Genomic DNA, 15337 nt, shown 5'->3' on the forward strand with positions numbered 1-15337 from the left:
CAATAGCTTACGTAAGGGAGGCAGGGTAGCTATATGTGTACACGGCTTGTGTGTTTGGAGCTCTGTAATACCCCCTGGTTTGTTCACGCGCTCCTTACCGTCGACGCTGGTCTAGGTCACGTGACGTCTGTTTGTTTTGAAGCCCTGGCTGTCAGTGTCACTAGTGAGAGGGGGTGTGGCTTACCCCGTGTGTCCCGCCCCCCGTGGAGCTGGTCTATGGGGAGAGTGGCCGCTTCAGGATCCAGAGGGCTGGTGTCGCTGTTCTCGGGGGTTCCTTGCCTTTTTTGCCCGCAGCATTGTTCGCCGTCTATCGGAGGTATAGGGATGAGCGGCTCTGGGCCAGCCCCACCGGGCACCCCAGCCACCACTGGCCCCGACACTTACAAAGGCTGGCTTTTCAAATGGACCAACTACCTCAAGGGATATCAGAGGCGCTGGTTCGTTCTGAGTAACGGTCTGCTGTCCTACTACAGGTGAGTGTGAATTGGCGGGGCCACCGGGTACCGCTGTGTGTGCGGGTCACTGGCATGGCAGGTGGGGTAACTGGGTGTGATGGGCATTCACGTGGCAGGCATGTTGGGCATTGGGGCGTGCAGGTGTACTGGGCACTGAGTGACATTGAGGTGGCAGATGGCCTGCTGGGTGTACTGGGGACTGCGATGTCTTGGCATGTTGGGCATTGGGCTGAAGGTGTGCTGGGTAAAGGGCTGGCAGGTGTACTGGGTACAGGGCTGGCAGGTGTGTTGGGTACAGGGTTGAAGGTGTGTTGGGTACAGTGCTGGTTGGCGTGCTGGATACATGGCTGGTTGGTGTGCTGGGTACAGGACTGACTGGTGTGCTGGGCAGTGGGATGGCAGGCAAGCTGGTTGAGTGTGCTGGACACTGGGATGGCAGGTGAGCTGGGTACTGGGTTGGCAGGTGAGCTTGCTGAGTGTGCTGGGCACTGGGTTGGCAGATGAGCTGGCTGAGCGTGCTGGGCACTGGGATGTGTGGTATAGTGGGCACGGAGGTGTTCCGGTAATTTATTATATAGAATTATTGCTGTAACAGAGGTGAATGGCTGTAGCATTTCTCTCACGGTAACTTGGACCAAAGCAATTCAAAGTTGGTTCACTGTATCCAATATAAAGCGGCGGTGCTGCATGCTGTGCCCCCTACAGTTGCTGCAGGCTAGGCATGCAATAATCACACAGTATTTTTTCAGATTAATTCTGATTAATCAAACAGTCACATGACCCATTTGTTATATTATAGTTGGCACAAAACATTACTGTTACAGCTAGAGTGTAAGAAGTAAAACGACAAGCGAACAGAATCAATACACCTCAATACAATGTCACAGCGTGAGGGCGACTTATAATGTCACAAGCAGTCAGGTTAAAACAGCCATTCATCACGCAAGTTAAACAATTGTTAAGTTTGTTCTCATACAAGGAACTGTAACTTAACCCTAAAGAACCTGGACACCCTGAAAACAGGCTATATATATATATATATATATATATATTTATATATATATATATATATATATATATATATATATTTAAAATACATTTTCTAGTATTTTGAATAAAACCAAACTAGATAAATAATATTTTTTTATTATTTTATTGTATTATATATATATATATATATCTAGATAGATAGATAGATACCGGTATATAGACAGATTTTAGGAAACTATTACAATAGGGGAGAGTGAAAAATTAACATTAAAATTGTGTAATATACAAAATTGACAAAGACACTAACACACACTGAAGATATGCTGGCAAAGTAGAAGAGCCACTGGTCTTGTGAGTTTACAATCCAGGGCCCTGCTAGGAGCGACTAACTGACCCTAGCACTTTAAGGCCTGCGGCTGCCAATGGCATACATGTAGCAGTGCGTATCCAGCCGGTAGCCACACAAGCCAGGACCCGTTCTGCCCCTGGAGTGGCAGTGTTGGTAATTATGTGGCCCTATCTCCCTGGTTACTTAACTAGCAGATACCTATTGATGCACAGAAGCCCCCAACACATTTCTCCCTTACCCCACTGCCTCTCCGTGTGTCACATCTAGGGTGAATATGTCAGCCATTGTTTTCCTAGGAAACATTGCGCGTGTTGCTACTGTAGGTTAACATTTTGCTTGCCGGAAACGTGCTTAGATTCCTTGTTGACACGCCGAGGTTCCAACACCAGAAGAGGGCAAGATTGTAGCTTAAGGGCAACTTGATGTAATTAATGCCATTAGCTTTGTGTCGATTAATTTTGTCACCTTCACGGGTGTTGCTCGGTTCCAAAAAGATCTGGGGCTGGTGCCCATGGCAAGCTTTTCGAACCCTGGAGAGCAAACTGTTGACGAATGCTAAAAAATACCCCCTTTGCCATAAACTTTGTTTGATATGCTTTTCATTTTATTAACACAACAAATGCAATGTTTTAAGCTATATTGACTAATATAAAGTCAAATGTACGGCCAACCATCATGTGAACTTTCGTGTATACAATAGCTGTGTGTCCACCTTGCAAACGCATGGGGGGATTTCGCAACATCTCCCTTACGCATTTCTGTGCAGGAGATGTGGTCGGCGGAACACATGTCCATGCGCATGATATACTTACCGCCAGTAAGTAAGTACTGCGGCACCAGGTTAATATGCATTCATCCTCAGTGAAGCTGTTGGGGACTTTCAAAAGATCTGGCTCCCTACAACTGAGTGTTCTTTGATGTGGCATACTGGCATTTAATGTTTGTGTTTAACAGAAAAAAACAACAGCAAGCCTCATGAAGAACATGGTTTTTTGGCATGACAACAAAGCTATTTAGCCTGTCAATGCCATCTTCTTGTGTCACTTGATTGTAACCTATAATTAGGTATTCCCTGTGAATATATGAATGTTGACTATCTGACGTGATTGCACTATTATTTGTGATTACCACAAGGTCCCTTTTAAATGATTGGGTAAGGAATGCGGCTAAATGACAATCTTCTCGAAGAAAATGATACTGAATGACGCAGCTTGCATGAGTTATAACTTGAATGATGTAGCAGTGTATGTGATCTAATGTGTGCATTATTCAAATTTTATCAGCAAACTTACATATACAGAAGCCTGCCCCGAATCCTAACTCTCACACCCCAAGAATTGGCTCGTATTAGAGCATCCCCAACTGATTAGCATGTATACCAAAGCTGTAAAATACCTAATATGTACCAGTTTGAGTTTTATTTTACTAATCTATATTATAAATATTAGGTATGTACACTATATGAACAAAAGGATTGTGACACCTGACCATTACGCCAACAGGGACTTTGAATTCTAAATACATAGATCTTAATATGTAGGTGCCCCCCCCTTTTGCACCTAAACAGTAGAGCATTTGTGAGGTTAGGCACTGATGTTGGACGACAAGGCCTGGCTCACAATTTCCATTCCAGTTTAACCCAAAGGTGTTCAATGGGGTTGAGGTCAGGGCTCTGTGCTGGGCAGAAAAGTTATTTCTCACCAAACGCATCCAACCATGTCTTTATGGACCTTGCTTTGTAACAGGGCCAGCCCAAGACATAATGCCACCTGGGGCGAAGTTTAAAATGTCCCCCCCCCATTATCTACCCTTCCTCTCCCTCCATATTATCTACCCCCCCCCCCTTTGTACTTACCTTTCAGCAGCCCTTGCAGCAAGTCTCCCTGCTCGGTCTCGGTGCCGGCTTGTAATGACGTCATTTTCCGGCGCTCAGCATTACAAGCCAGCACTGAGACTAAGCTAGAGGGCTCGCAGAGGAGAGAGAGGGGCTCCGAGCGGGTACTGACAACTTGGTAGGCGAAAACCACTCAGCGCCCCTCTCTCTCTCTCTCTCTCTCTCTTCCGCATTAAAAAAAGGGCTTGGGGCGGCAAAGTGCCGCCCCTTCAAAAGTGCGCCACTCTGCTCCATGGTAGGGCCGGCCCTGTTTGTATACTGGGCAGAGCCGTAGCTAGCTTCTTTTGTGCGTGAGGCAAGAATTGAAAATATTATCCCCCCCTGACAGAGGTTATTTTATTTACACTGCCCTTACACACAACCGCCCATAAACACACACATATATACTGCCCTTACACAGACTGCCCACACACACACATATACTGCCCTTACACAAGCCTGTCCACACACACACACTGCCTTTACACACACATATACACTACCCTTACACACACACACACACCTGTCCATAAACATGTATATACACATACACTGTCATTACACCCCTTTCTCACCTTCCACCCTCCATCCAATTTAGGGAGCATGAGGCCTGTCATTCCAGGCCTCTCCTTTAGTGCTCTCTCATCACTATGCGCCGGCTACTGATGCAGAGCACTCGGCATCAATCCCGATGCTCGTAATCATTTGCCGGCACATAGTGATTAAGGAGCACGCAAGCCGAGGTCTGAAGTGACAGATCTTGCACTCCCTAATGTTGGGCTGGTGATAGGGGAATTGTGATCTCTCCAACCAGTCCTGCAAGCTGCAGCTGCTGATAGGGTGGCTGTACGCCTCCTCACAGCTGTGCTCGAGGCGAGTGCCTCTCTCACCTCACTCTTCCTACGGCCCTGACACTGGGATACACTCATGCTGAAATAGAAAAGTGTCAGGCTCATCCCTTACTGGATGTTGGAGTCCAGAACACAAGAGTGTAAGAATCCACACACTTCACAAAATGAGATAAAAGCTGAATGTTTGAATATAGGTATATTAAACAAAGCAGATACATCTCACCATAAGTATCAGAGTATGAGGCATATTAACTATACAGTCTTCTGGGGAGTACAAAATTAGAATAGTCTAGGTAAGAATCCAAAAAGGATCTGGGACGGGTAGCAAGCAAAAAGGGTAAATCCAATAGGCAATCCAGGTAAAAAAGGTAACAGGCTGGCAAATGGTAAATCCAAGAGACAGGTCCAGAGTCAGACATGAACTATAGCTCCAAAGTAACTTAATGAACTCACACATCTGTGAGGCAGGGATATAAAGCCTGTTGATAAGGTCAGGTGTGTTAATGACAAGCTTCAGGTGAGGGAGGCCTGGATATAGCATAACCAACACAGCTAAACATAAATACACAGAACACGGATTCTAAACATAACCAGACAAGACATACACGGTACAGGATGCCACAAAGGACAGGGAACAAGGCAGGCAAGTAATGTTCTGGCATCCACCAAACCCAGACTCCCATCAGACTGCCAAACAGAGACGTTAATTCACCACACACAGAGCAGGTTTCCACTGCTCCAGAGTCTAGCGGCAGTGTGTTTTACACAACTCGATCCAACGCTTGGCATTGTATTTGGTGATGTGAGGCTTGCATGCAGCTGCTTGGCCATAGAAACCTATTTTCCAATAACACCACTTACAGTTGGCTGTGCAATATCTAGCAGGGATGAAATTTCACGAACTGACTTATTGCTAAGGTGGCATCCTATTACAATACCACGCTTCAATTCACTGAGCTCTTCAGAACAACCCATATTTTTCATAAATATTTGTAAATGCAGACTGCATGCCTAGGTGCTGGATTTTATACACCTGTGACAATGGGTCTGATTGAAACACCTGAATTCAGTAATCAAGAGGTGTGTCCCAATACTTATGTCCATAGAGAGTGTGTTCTTAATTCTTAACCCCTTAACGACATTTGCCGGTTCAGGACCGTCACGGAAAAACGGTCACTTAACGACCTTTGACGGCCCTGAACCGTCAAAAAATTAAATAAGCTTAGAAAGTGATCAACGATCACTTTCTTCGCTTAAAGCAAGGGCGAAATCGGCATCGGGGGCCATGTCTGGCCCCTCCCCGGGGCGTCAACAGCCGCCATACATTGTATGGCGGCGGACGCCCGTTTTAAAAGTGTTTAGGAGGAGATCAACGATCACCTCCTAAACTTAAATGGTGTCGCTGGAATGCCTCGATTAGGAGGCATCCAGCCACACCAAACACTTACCTCGGGATGGACTGTGACCGCTCCGGAGAGCGGTCACAGTCGCCGCTGCCGGTGATCTTCAACATCAGCAAGATGGCGGCCGCCCTGTAAAAAAAAAGTTTTAAAAGTTCGCTAGATGGTCTCCAGACCCTCTAGAGAACTCTGGCTCCACTTGCAGGTTGAATACAGGTACTGCATTCAACCATGCAAGTCAATGGAGCCCAGCTTTCTAATCACAAAGTTATTAGTAAAATATTCAAAAGATAATAAAAAGAAAAATTTTTTTAAAAAAATGTGCTAACATTTAAAAATAATTATGCAGTGATGTCACTAGAGGAACCATCCAGTACCAGCAAAATGTGTAAAAAAATATTTAAAAAAATAATAAAATAAAAAAAATAAAGTTTATTATTTTGACCAAGTGCTAAAATTTCTCAAAAATCTCAACAAAGAGTTAAAATAAAAGCACTTCAAATACCCAAGGGGTGTCTAATATAAAAAAAAATGGCTGATGGGGTAAATTGGAGTGGCCAAGCTCAAAGATAGGGCATAGGTACAGACTGACCAAAATGGAGAAAAAAAGCGCACTTCCCAAATGTGGCATTGGGGGGTTGTTTGACAGTGACATATACCAGAACCTGTATATCTATAACTAAAGTACAATTTGTGTGGAAAAAAAATAAAAAAAATTACTATTACAAAGTTTGACAAAGTGTAGTTCTATAATTGGTGCATGGAAAGGGTTAAAATAACAGCATTTGGAATACCCTGGGGTGTCTAGTTTTCAAAAATATATGGTTTGAATGGGTTAAATTGAGTTAACCGGCTTCAAAGATATTCCAAAGAGGAGATGGAGGCAGGATGACCAAATGACCACCTGAATTACGCATGCCCCAAAAGTAGCCCTTTACCAGCCAAACAATCTGACAAACCCATGCATGTGGGGTATCGCTGTACTCAGGAGATGTTGCTAAACACATATTGGGGGGTTGTTTGACAGTGACATATACCAGAACCTGTATATCTATAACTAAAGTAGGGCTGAAACAACGAATCGATAAAATCGATAATAATCGATAACGGAAATCGTTGTCAACGATTTCTGTTATCGATTAATCGAGTGATCGATTCGTTGTTGGAGCACTCGGCTCCTTTTACTTACCTCCGCGAGCGTTGCCCCGTTTCTGCAGTCTCCGCCTTCTGCATACGTACGTGACGGATGTGACGCGCATCAAGAGTTTAATAAAGTTTTAGACTTGAAGCTTGAAAGTGGAACGAGTCCGTAGCGGAGGTAAGTATTCTTCATGTCTATGTGCGAACCACTCTGTGCGAGTGGCTCTATTCGCACAGAGCGGTTCGCTCTGTGCGAGTGGCTCCATTCGCACAGAGCGGTTCGCTCTGTGCGAGTGGCTCTGTGCGAGTGGCTCCATTCGCACAGAGCGATTCTGGGGGTGGGGGTCCACGGCGGAGTGGGGGTCCACGGCAGGGTGGGGGTGGGGTTTCAGGGGATGCAGGGAAGGGTGTGAGTGTGGGTGCAGGGCAGAGTGGGGGTGGGGGGGCAGGCCAGGGTAGGAGACTGAGTGCAGGGCAGAGTGGGGGTGGGGATGCAGGGCAGGGTGTGAGTGTGGGTGCAGGGCAGAGTGGGGGTGGGGGGCAGGAGACTGGGTGCAGGGCAGAGTGGGGGTGGGGATGCAGGGCAGGGTGTGAGTGGGGGGGCAGGGCAGAGTGGGGGTGGGGGGCAGGGCAGAGTTGGGGGGCAGGAGACTGGGTGCAGGGCAGAGTGGGAGACTGGGTGCAGGGCAGAGTGGGGGTGGGGATGCAGGGTGTGAGTGTGGGTGCAGGGCAGAGTGGGTGCAGGGTGTGAGTGTGGGGGTAGGGTGTGAGTGTGGGGGCAGGGCAGAGTTGGAGACTGGGTGCAGGGGCACAGTGCAAAGTGCTGGGTGCAAAGTGCCAGGGCAGGGGCAAAGTGCTGGGTGCAAAGTTCTGAGTGCTGGGTGCAACGTGCTGGGTGCAACGTGCTGGGTGTAACGTGCTGGGTGCAAAGTGCCAGGGCTGGGGCAAAAGTGCTGGGTGCAAAGTGCCAGGGCTGGGGCAAAGTACTGAGTGCTGGGTGCAAAGTGCCAGGGGTGGGTGCAAAGTGCCAGGGCTGGGCGCAAAGTGCCAGGGCTGGGTGCAAAGTGCCAGGGCTGGGTGCAAAGTGCCAGGGCTGGGTGCAAAGTGCTGGGTGCAAAGTGCCAGGGCTGGGGCAAAGTACTGAGTGCTGGGTGCAAAGTGCCAGGGGTGGGTGCAAAGTGCCAGGGCTGGGCGCAAAGTGCCAGGGCTGGGTGCAAAGTGCTGGGTGCAAAGTGCCAGGGCTGGGGCAAAGTGCTGAGTGCTGGGTGCAAAGTGCTGGGTGCAAAGTGCCAGGGCTGGGGCAAAGTTTCCTGAACAGTAATAGTCCACCTCTTTTCAGAATGTTTGGGGTTATTTTGTTTCATAAATATTGTGTTTGGGTTCTTGTACTTTGAAAATATTGTTTTTTATTACATCATAACAAAATAAGAATGTTAATGTAAATTTTAAGTTGTTTTTTAACATCCAGTTCATTAAATTATTTTAAATAAACGAAAAATTTGCATATTTTTTTTATCCGATTAATCGATTAATCGAAAAAATAATCGGCCAACTAATCGATTATTAAAATAATCGTTAGTTGCAGCCCTAAACTAAAGTACAATTTGTGTGAAAAAAAAATAAAAAAAAATTACTATTACAAAGTTTGACAAAGTGTGGTTGTATAACTGTTGCATGGAAAGGGTTAAAATAACAGCATTTGAAATACCCTGGGGTGTCTAGTTTTCAAAAATATATGGTTTGACAGGGTTAAATTGAGTTAACCGGCTTCAAAGATGTTCCAAAGAGGAGATGGAGGCAGACTGTCCAGATTTGTTAACCCCTTGATGACAATTGCCGGTCCGGGCACGTCACCGAAAATCGTGACGATTATGACAATTGACGTGCCAGGACCGGCACGTCTTTAAACGGGTGAAAAAATCGATCCGTGATCGATTTTTTCACTCAAACGGTGTTGCTCTAATGCCTCGACATCGAGGCATTGAGCAACACCAAAAAAAACATTCCCGTCCCCCCCCGATCGCTCCTAGGAGCAAATAAAAAAACATGTTTGAAAGACTGCACGTCTTTCAAACATGGCGGCGCCCGCCGCCGAAAAACGGGTTTAGGAAGCGATCGCGAGTCGCTTCCTTTGCTTAGCTGGTGTTGCTAAGATGCCTCAGTATCGAGGCATCTTTGCAACACCTGTTTAGCAAAGGAAGCGACTCGCGATCGCTTCCTAAATGCTCAACTTACCTTCCCGGTGCCGGCGTCTTCGAAACACATGCGGTGTTTCAAGATGGCGGCGCCCATCAAGCCGGGGGCGGAGCCTGCTGTCATCATCGGGGGGGGGGGGTGTTGCTGGATGTCATGGACATCCAGTGAATAACACCCCTAGTGGTCAGATCACTCATAAGAGTGATCATGATCTGATAAATCAAAGGCAATGTTTTCTAAACATTGCCTTTGATCAGTATTGGATCTGCCTCCCTCCTTCACTTGCTTCTAGTGAGGGAGAGAGACAGATCAGTGTGTTTTTAGGTATTCTCAATAATATATATTATTATTGATCCAAAGGCTCTTATAAGAGCCACCCATTTAATATTAACCCCTTCATTGCCATTGATCACTGCATAAACAGTGATCTTGCATAGTGGCAATTGTTTTTGGGGTTCTTTTTTTTTACATTTTTTTTTACTTTTTATTTTTTTTTGTACTTTTTTTTAGGGTTTTTTTAATTTTTTTTATTAGAGCCATTAACCCTTTCCTTCCCTACTATTTTTGCTGCAATTGTTGCCATGCAGCGGTATACGGCTGAGGAGGCATGTTCCAAATTTGGCCCTTTTGCCCCCAAACAATCTGACAAACCCATGCATGTGGGGTATCAATGTACTCAGGAGATGTTGCTGAACACATATCGGGGTGTTGTGTGACAGTGACATATACCAGGAGCTGTAATTTTACACCTGAAGTACAAAGTATGTTTAAAAAACAGCAAAAACAATTACTATCACAAACTTTGACAAGGGTTGGTGGTAGGATTAGTGCATGGAAAGGGTTAAACTATCAGCATCTAAAATACCCTGGGGTGTCTAGTTTTCAAAAATATATGGTTTGGTGGGGTAAATTTAATTTGCTGGCTTCAAAGATGCCCCAAATACCACATGGAGACAGAATTACCAGATTCAGAGAAAAATGGTTTTGAAATAGCAAAACGCTACTTGTACTTATTGCCCCATAACGTGTAGAAGAAAGCAAAAAAACATAAAAACATTGGGTATTTCTAAACTCGGGACAAATAGTAGAATCTATTTAGCAGGTTTTTTCAGTAGTTTTTTATGATGAATAAAAGATTTTTCAAATAAAAGTGAGAAATTTTTATTTTTTTTTCAATTTTTCGTCATATTTTATTATTTTTATTATAGAAAATGACATCATATATAAAAAATTATGGTGTCTGAAGAAAGCCCTTCTTGTCCTGAAAAAAACTATATATAACTTGTGTGGGTTTAGTAAATGGGTTAAGAGAAAATTACAGCTAAACACAAACACCGCAGAAACGATAAAACAGCCATTGTCACGAAGGGTACAAAAAATAGAATCAGCCTTTGTCACGAAGGGGTTAAAAAAGGTTTGGAAATCATAAAACGCTGATTGTACTTATTGCCCTATAACTTACAAAAAACAGCAAAAAAACATAAAAACATTGGGTATTTCTAAACTCAGGACAATTAGTAGAATCTATTTAGCTAGTTTTTTTACTTGCTTTTTTAGGTGAGTAAAAGATTTCTCAAATAAAAGTCATAAACATTTTTTTTTCCATTTTTCACCATGTTTTTTTTATTTTTTTATAGTAAATAAGATGATACGATCAAAATAATGTCTGAAGAAAGCCCATCTTGTCCTGAAAAAAACAATATATAACTTATGTGGGTACACTAAATGGGTGAGGAGAAAATTACAGCTGAACACAAGCACCACAAAAGTATTAAAATAGCCTCGGTTCCACAGGGTACAAAAAGAAAAAATGAGCTCGGTCCTTAAGGGGTTAAACATATTCTTGAGATAAACAAATTCTAAAAAGTGATTTATTAACTATTAAAGGGGCAGTCACATTAGCTACAGTTTGGTCACATCATCAGCTTCTGGAAACCATCATCTTGGGATCTTTACATAGACAGATGGAAACTGAGTGTAACAACAGTAAGCTCTCAATGAGGTCCCTCTTTTGGTCCGCATCCAGATATACATACTAAAAAACTGTGACTCATAGTGGGAGAACCAAGAGGCACACACAGAGACTTCCCAAGAACATGATGAGTTTATCACAATCCACCCAGAAAAAAAGTCTGGTCTCAAAACTGCAAAACCGCTTTGACTTACTAAAAAAAAGAGGTTATATGTTTGAAACTCATCTGCAGCAATTATATATTTTTTATTTCTGTTATAATTCCTCCTCAATATCCTGGATTGTCTTTGTTGATGATACAGATGTACTCCCAAAATGTTTTGGAAATAGAAACACCAAAAGAGGGTGCATAAGTAAAAAAGGGTGACCTTATTGATATTCCCATTCAGCCGTGGAAGAAAGCACAGTGCTGAGCTCAACAATCCGATAATATATTATTTGCATTGTAGTTACTTAATACCTTCAGCCAGCTTGTCCGTACTGTTGGCCGCATCCCATGACCCGAGACTTCCAGAGCATGAGGTTACATTGTATCATTCTTTGTACAGTAAACCCATGCAATGAGCAGTTGAATTAATCTTGTATTATCTTTTTGTAATGCAAAAGTATTGAGTTAAATAAAATATTGAGGTATAAATAAGCTGTGCCATATCACCACCACCACGCTCTTTTATGTTATACAGTTTATGGGCAGCTCGGTTACATATAGCATGGAGCAGATCAGGAGAACAGCGAGCGCTTTGTCTTCCAGTGATGATGTATTGTCCCCATGGTTTAAACCTAAAACTTGGTATATGCATGATATATATATTTGGAACAAAACAATATTTTAGAATACTTCAGATCTGCTAAGATAAGACATCTCTTGAAATTCTACGGTATTATCGTACAGGATAACATACAATTATGCAATAGCCTATATATCACAGTATATATATAACAGTATTTAAAGGAATATAGAATTTGATGGCAGATAATAACCATTCAGAGCCCATCTAGTCTGCCTTTTTTCCTGCTTTGAAGACTCGGACCTTAATCTGTCCTTGGTCTCGTCTCATAGCCATATGACGATCCCATATGTAAACCAATCCCACCTGTGTAACGGGGATCTTTGTTTAGTTAAACCTAACAACCACAGTGACCTCACCGTTCTTCCGTGCCGACCACCTGTTGTGCTGCATGATGTAACAGTTATAATTCAGAAGGGATTTAAACATACACAGGGGTGACTTGATGTAGCGAGTCTAATTGGCACAGTTGCCTATATTTTCACAGTAATTTACGACATTGTATTTTCCGCAACAAGTGTAACTAATCTGAGGCTGAACTAAAATCCTTATATAACCAATATATATAAAGTAAACTGACCTCAGTCAACATCTTTACATTGCATTGTTCTGTTATTTTTTTCTCCAGGTTGATATTGGCAATGATGTAGGTCTAGTATTTATTTAAGGGGAGATACCATGGTTTTAATGATATACATACAGGGGAGCCCTGGCCTTTCAATGAAATTAGGTAAGGTGACAGCAAGCTCATTGATGTATTGTTAATGAGTGCTCCTGGTCGTGGGCAAATGCTCATGTCAAGTGTGAAAGTGTGAGAAGTTGGCTGCTTATATAATTGGGCCAGAGTTGGCAGAATGTGTAATATTGAGTCAGGGCACTGAATTATTACTTATCTGTTTTTCTTGATTATTGGAGATTAGCTGTGCGCTGATGTCCTTTACTATTGGGAATTCATCCCATAGTTAGCAGCAATATGATGGCTTTACACATATGCACTTATATTGGATATATAGCAATTGTTAGGTGTAATACCTAAGGGGGGTGGCAGTTGATGTTAAGGCATAGGTTTCGTCGCAAGCTCTCATTTGGGTATTCACTGATATGCCGTTTGATGCCAACTGAGTGGACCCTGGAAAATCCCTCGGCTGCTACGGGTATTTTCCAACCCTCCACATCCAATCCATTAAAGTCATTTGGGGTGCAGCCTGGAAGGGCTTCAATCAACCTTGTATTTAGTGACGTTACAGAGTTATATGTCCCAAATGTGTCCTAGCTAGAGCACGGGGGATGGTGTGTAAATTCCTCGGGGTAAAGCTTATGTGGGAATGACTGCTTGATTTCTCATGGGACCTTGAATGCAGTCATGCATTCAGGTGGTTTTAGTTTTAGTGAGAATGTTCTTTCAAGTTGATACCTGCGCACCACATCATAAATAATGTCTAGGAATTATAATTTAAAACTGCTTCTGCTGTCTCAGTCTACAAACATTGGTTATGCAGAAGAGAAAGCATATTGTTATGTTTCCTGTCACCAGCTGTTGTTCTAATAATAAGAAAAAAAAAAAACGGCTTTTAATGCCAGACAGAGCTTCCAGCCCTTCATCACGGATCCCACTGAATCCCACGTTCTGTTTCTCTTCTAATGAGATGTCTGCGGAATGAGCAGCAGTGTCACGTCTACCATAAGCCAGAGCACTCACTGCGGAAGTTCTTCTCCTGGAGGAGTGCGCTGAGAAGCAACCCCCAGGTATTCGATGATCCCAACAGTGAGGAGGCCCCGGAGTAGGCAGATATGGAGAGGTAGATAGTCTCTGGGTATAGCTGGAGAGATCCACACAAAATAGGGAAGGCAGAGATAATTGGTCAGGGCACAATTTGTTAAATGAGGCGGAGAGCAAAACCAAACGCAGAGTCAGACGAGCCAGGGGTCATACACAGGATGGGTAGTCAGCCAGAAGGTGGGTCAAATCCAAAGCGGGTAGTCAGACGATCCAGGTCATACACAGGACAGGTAGTTAGCCAGAAGGTGGGTCAAATCCAAAGCGGGTAGTCAGACTATCCAGGTCATACACGTGGAGGAACGAACACAGCCAAATCACAGATCAGAGGGTAGTCAGGACAAGCCAAAGGTCAGATTAATCATAGAACGCTACAGAACGGGTAACCAGCAAAAGACCACACCAGGGTACAGGTAACAGGGATTCCGGATTTTTAAATTTGGCGCCGGTAGCCACCACACCCCCAACGCTGACGTCACACGCGCCCCCTACCTGCCAAAAGCGGCAGCTCGGCTAAACCTAGCTGCAGTAACACGCGTGTCCAGCAGGGGGAGCACAACCGCAATGCCGAGCACCAGGCCGACGCTTCCTCCTGACCTCGCCACGAGGTAAGTGTAGCGGCGAGCCGGGAGCCGTCCGGCCGGACGCAGGACGACGGTGGACCGCGGATCTACGGGAGCGGGTGACAAGCAGTAACTGTATACATACATCTTTTGCCATAAAACAGCGACTGATTGATCTCTGTAGTTTCATGTGGTTATAGTTACTGAGTAAGGAGTTGGCTAGTTGATTGTAAGCTTGTTTGAGTAGGGCCCTCCTCACCTCTTGGTTTTGGATGTCCAAACATTATGACCGCCGACCTAATATTGTCAAAGTCCCCCTTTTGCCACCAAAACAGCCCTGACCCGTCGAGGCATGGACTCCACTAGACCTCTGAAGGTGTGCTGTGGTATCTGGCACCAAGATGTTAGCCGCAGATCCTTTATGTCATGTAAGTTGTGAGGTGGGGCCTCCATGGATGCATCCTGGTACCATGTGTTCTCCAGGTAAGCGATTCACTCGGCCATCCACGTGATGTAAAAGAAAAAGTGATTCATCAGACCAGGCCAACATCTTCTATTGCTTTGCCATCCAGTTCTTATGCTCACATTCCCATTGTAAGTTGCGGCCCCATACACTGCGAAGCGCTTGTGTTATGTTGTGACACCTTTCTATCAGAACCTGCATTCATTTTTAAAGCAATTTGAGCTATAGTAACTTGTCTGTTGGATTTGACCACGCAGGCCAGCCTTCACCCCCCCACGTACATCAATGAGCCGTGGCTGCCCATGACCCTGTCGCCGATTCACCGCTTTTCCTTCCTTGGACCACTTTTTATAGGTACTGACCACTGGGAACACCCCACAAGAGCGGCAGTTTTGAAGATGCTCTGACCCAAAACTAGCCCAGCGGTCCCCAACCTTTTTGGCACCAGGGACAGGTTTTGCGAAAGAGAAATTTTTCACGATGCGCAAGTAAGTCGGGCAGCCGCAACAAGCCTGAAGTA

The 15337-nt window shown here is 44.5% G+C and overlaps 1 protein-coding gene across 2 annotated transcripts in view; it reads left to right on the top strand.

The window, feature by feature from the left end:
* Positions 1-216: 216 nt before the first annotated feature.
* OSBP2 (oxysterol binding protein 2) overlaps positions 217-15337 on the top strand; it is a 115394-nt gene continuing 100273 nt past the window's right edge. For both annotated transcript variants that reach the window (XM_089481775.1, XM_089481774.1), the window contains exon 1: positions 217-473. In XM_089481775.1, coding sequence (XP_089337901.1) covers positions 217-473 — 257 coding nt within the window. The remainder of the gene's footprint in view (positions 474-15337) is intronic.

Source organism: Sceloporus occidentalis, unplaced genomic scaffold, assembly GCF_023333645.1.
Source record: "Sceloporus occidentalis isolate IW3139 unplaced genomic scaffold, rSceOcc1.0.p SCAF_16, whole genome shotgun sequence".
Lineage (NCBI taxonomy): Eukaryota > Metazoa > Chordata > Lepidosauria > Squamata > Phrynosomatidae > Sceloporus > Sceloporus occidentalis.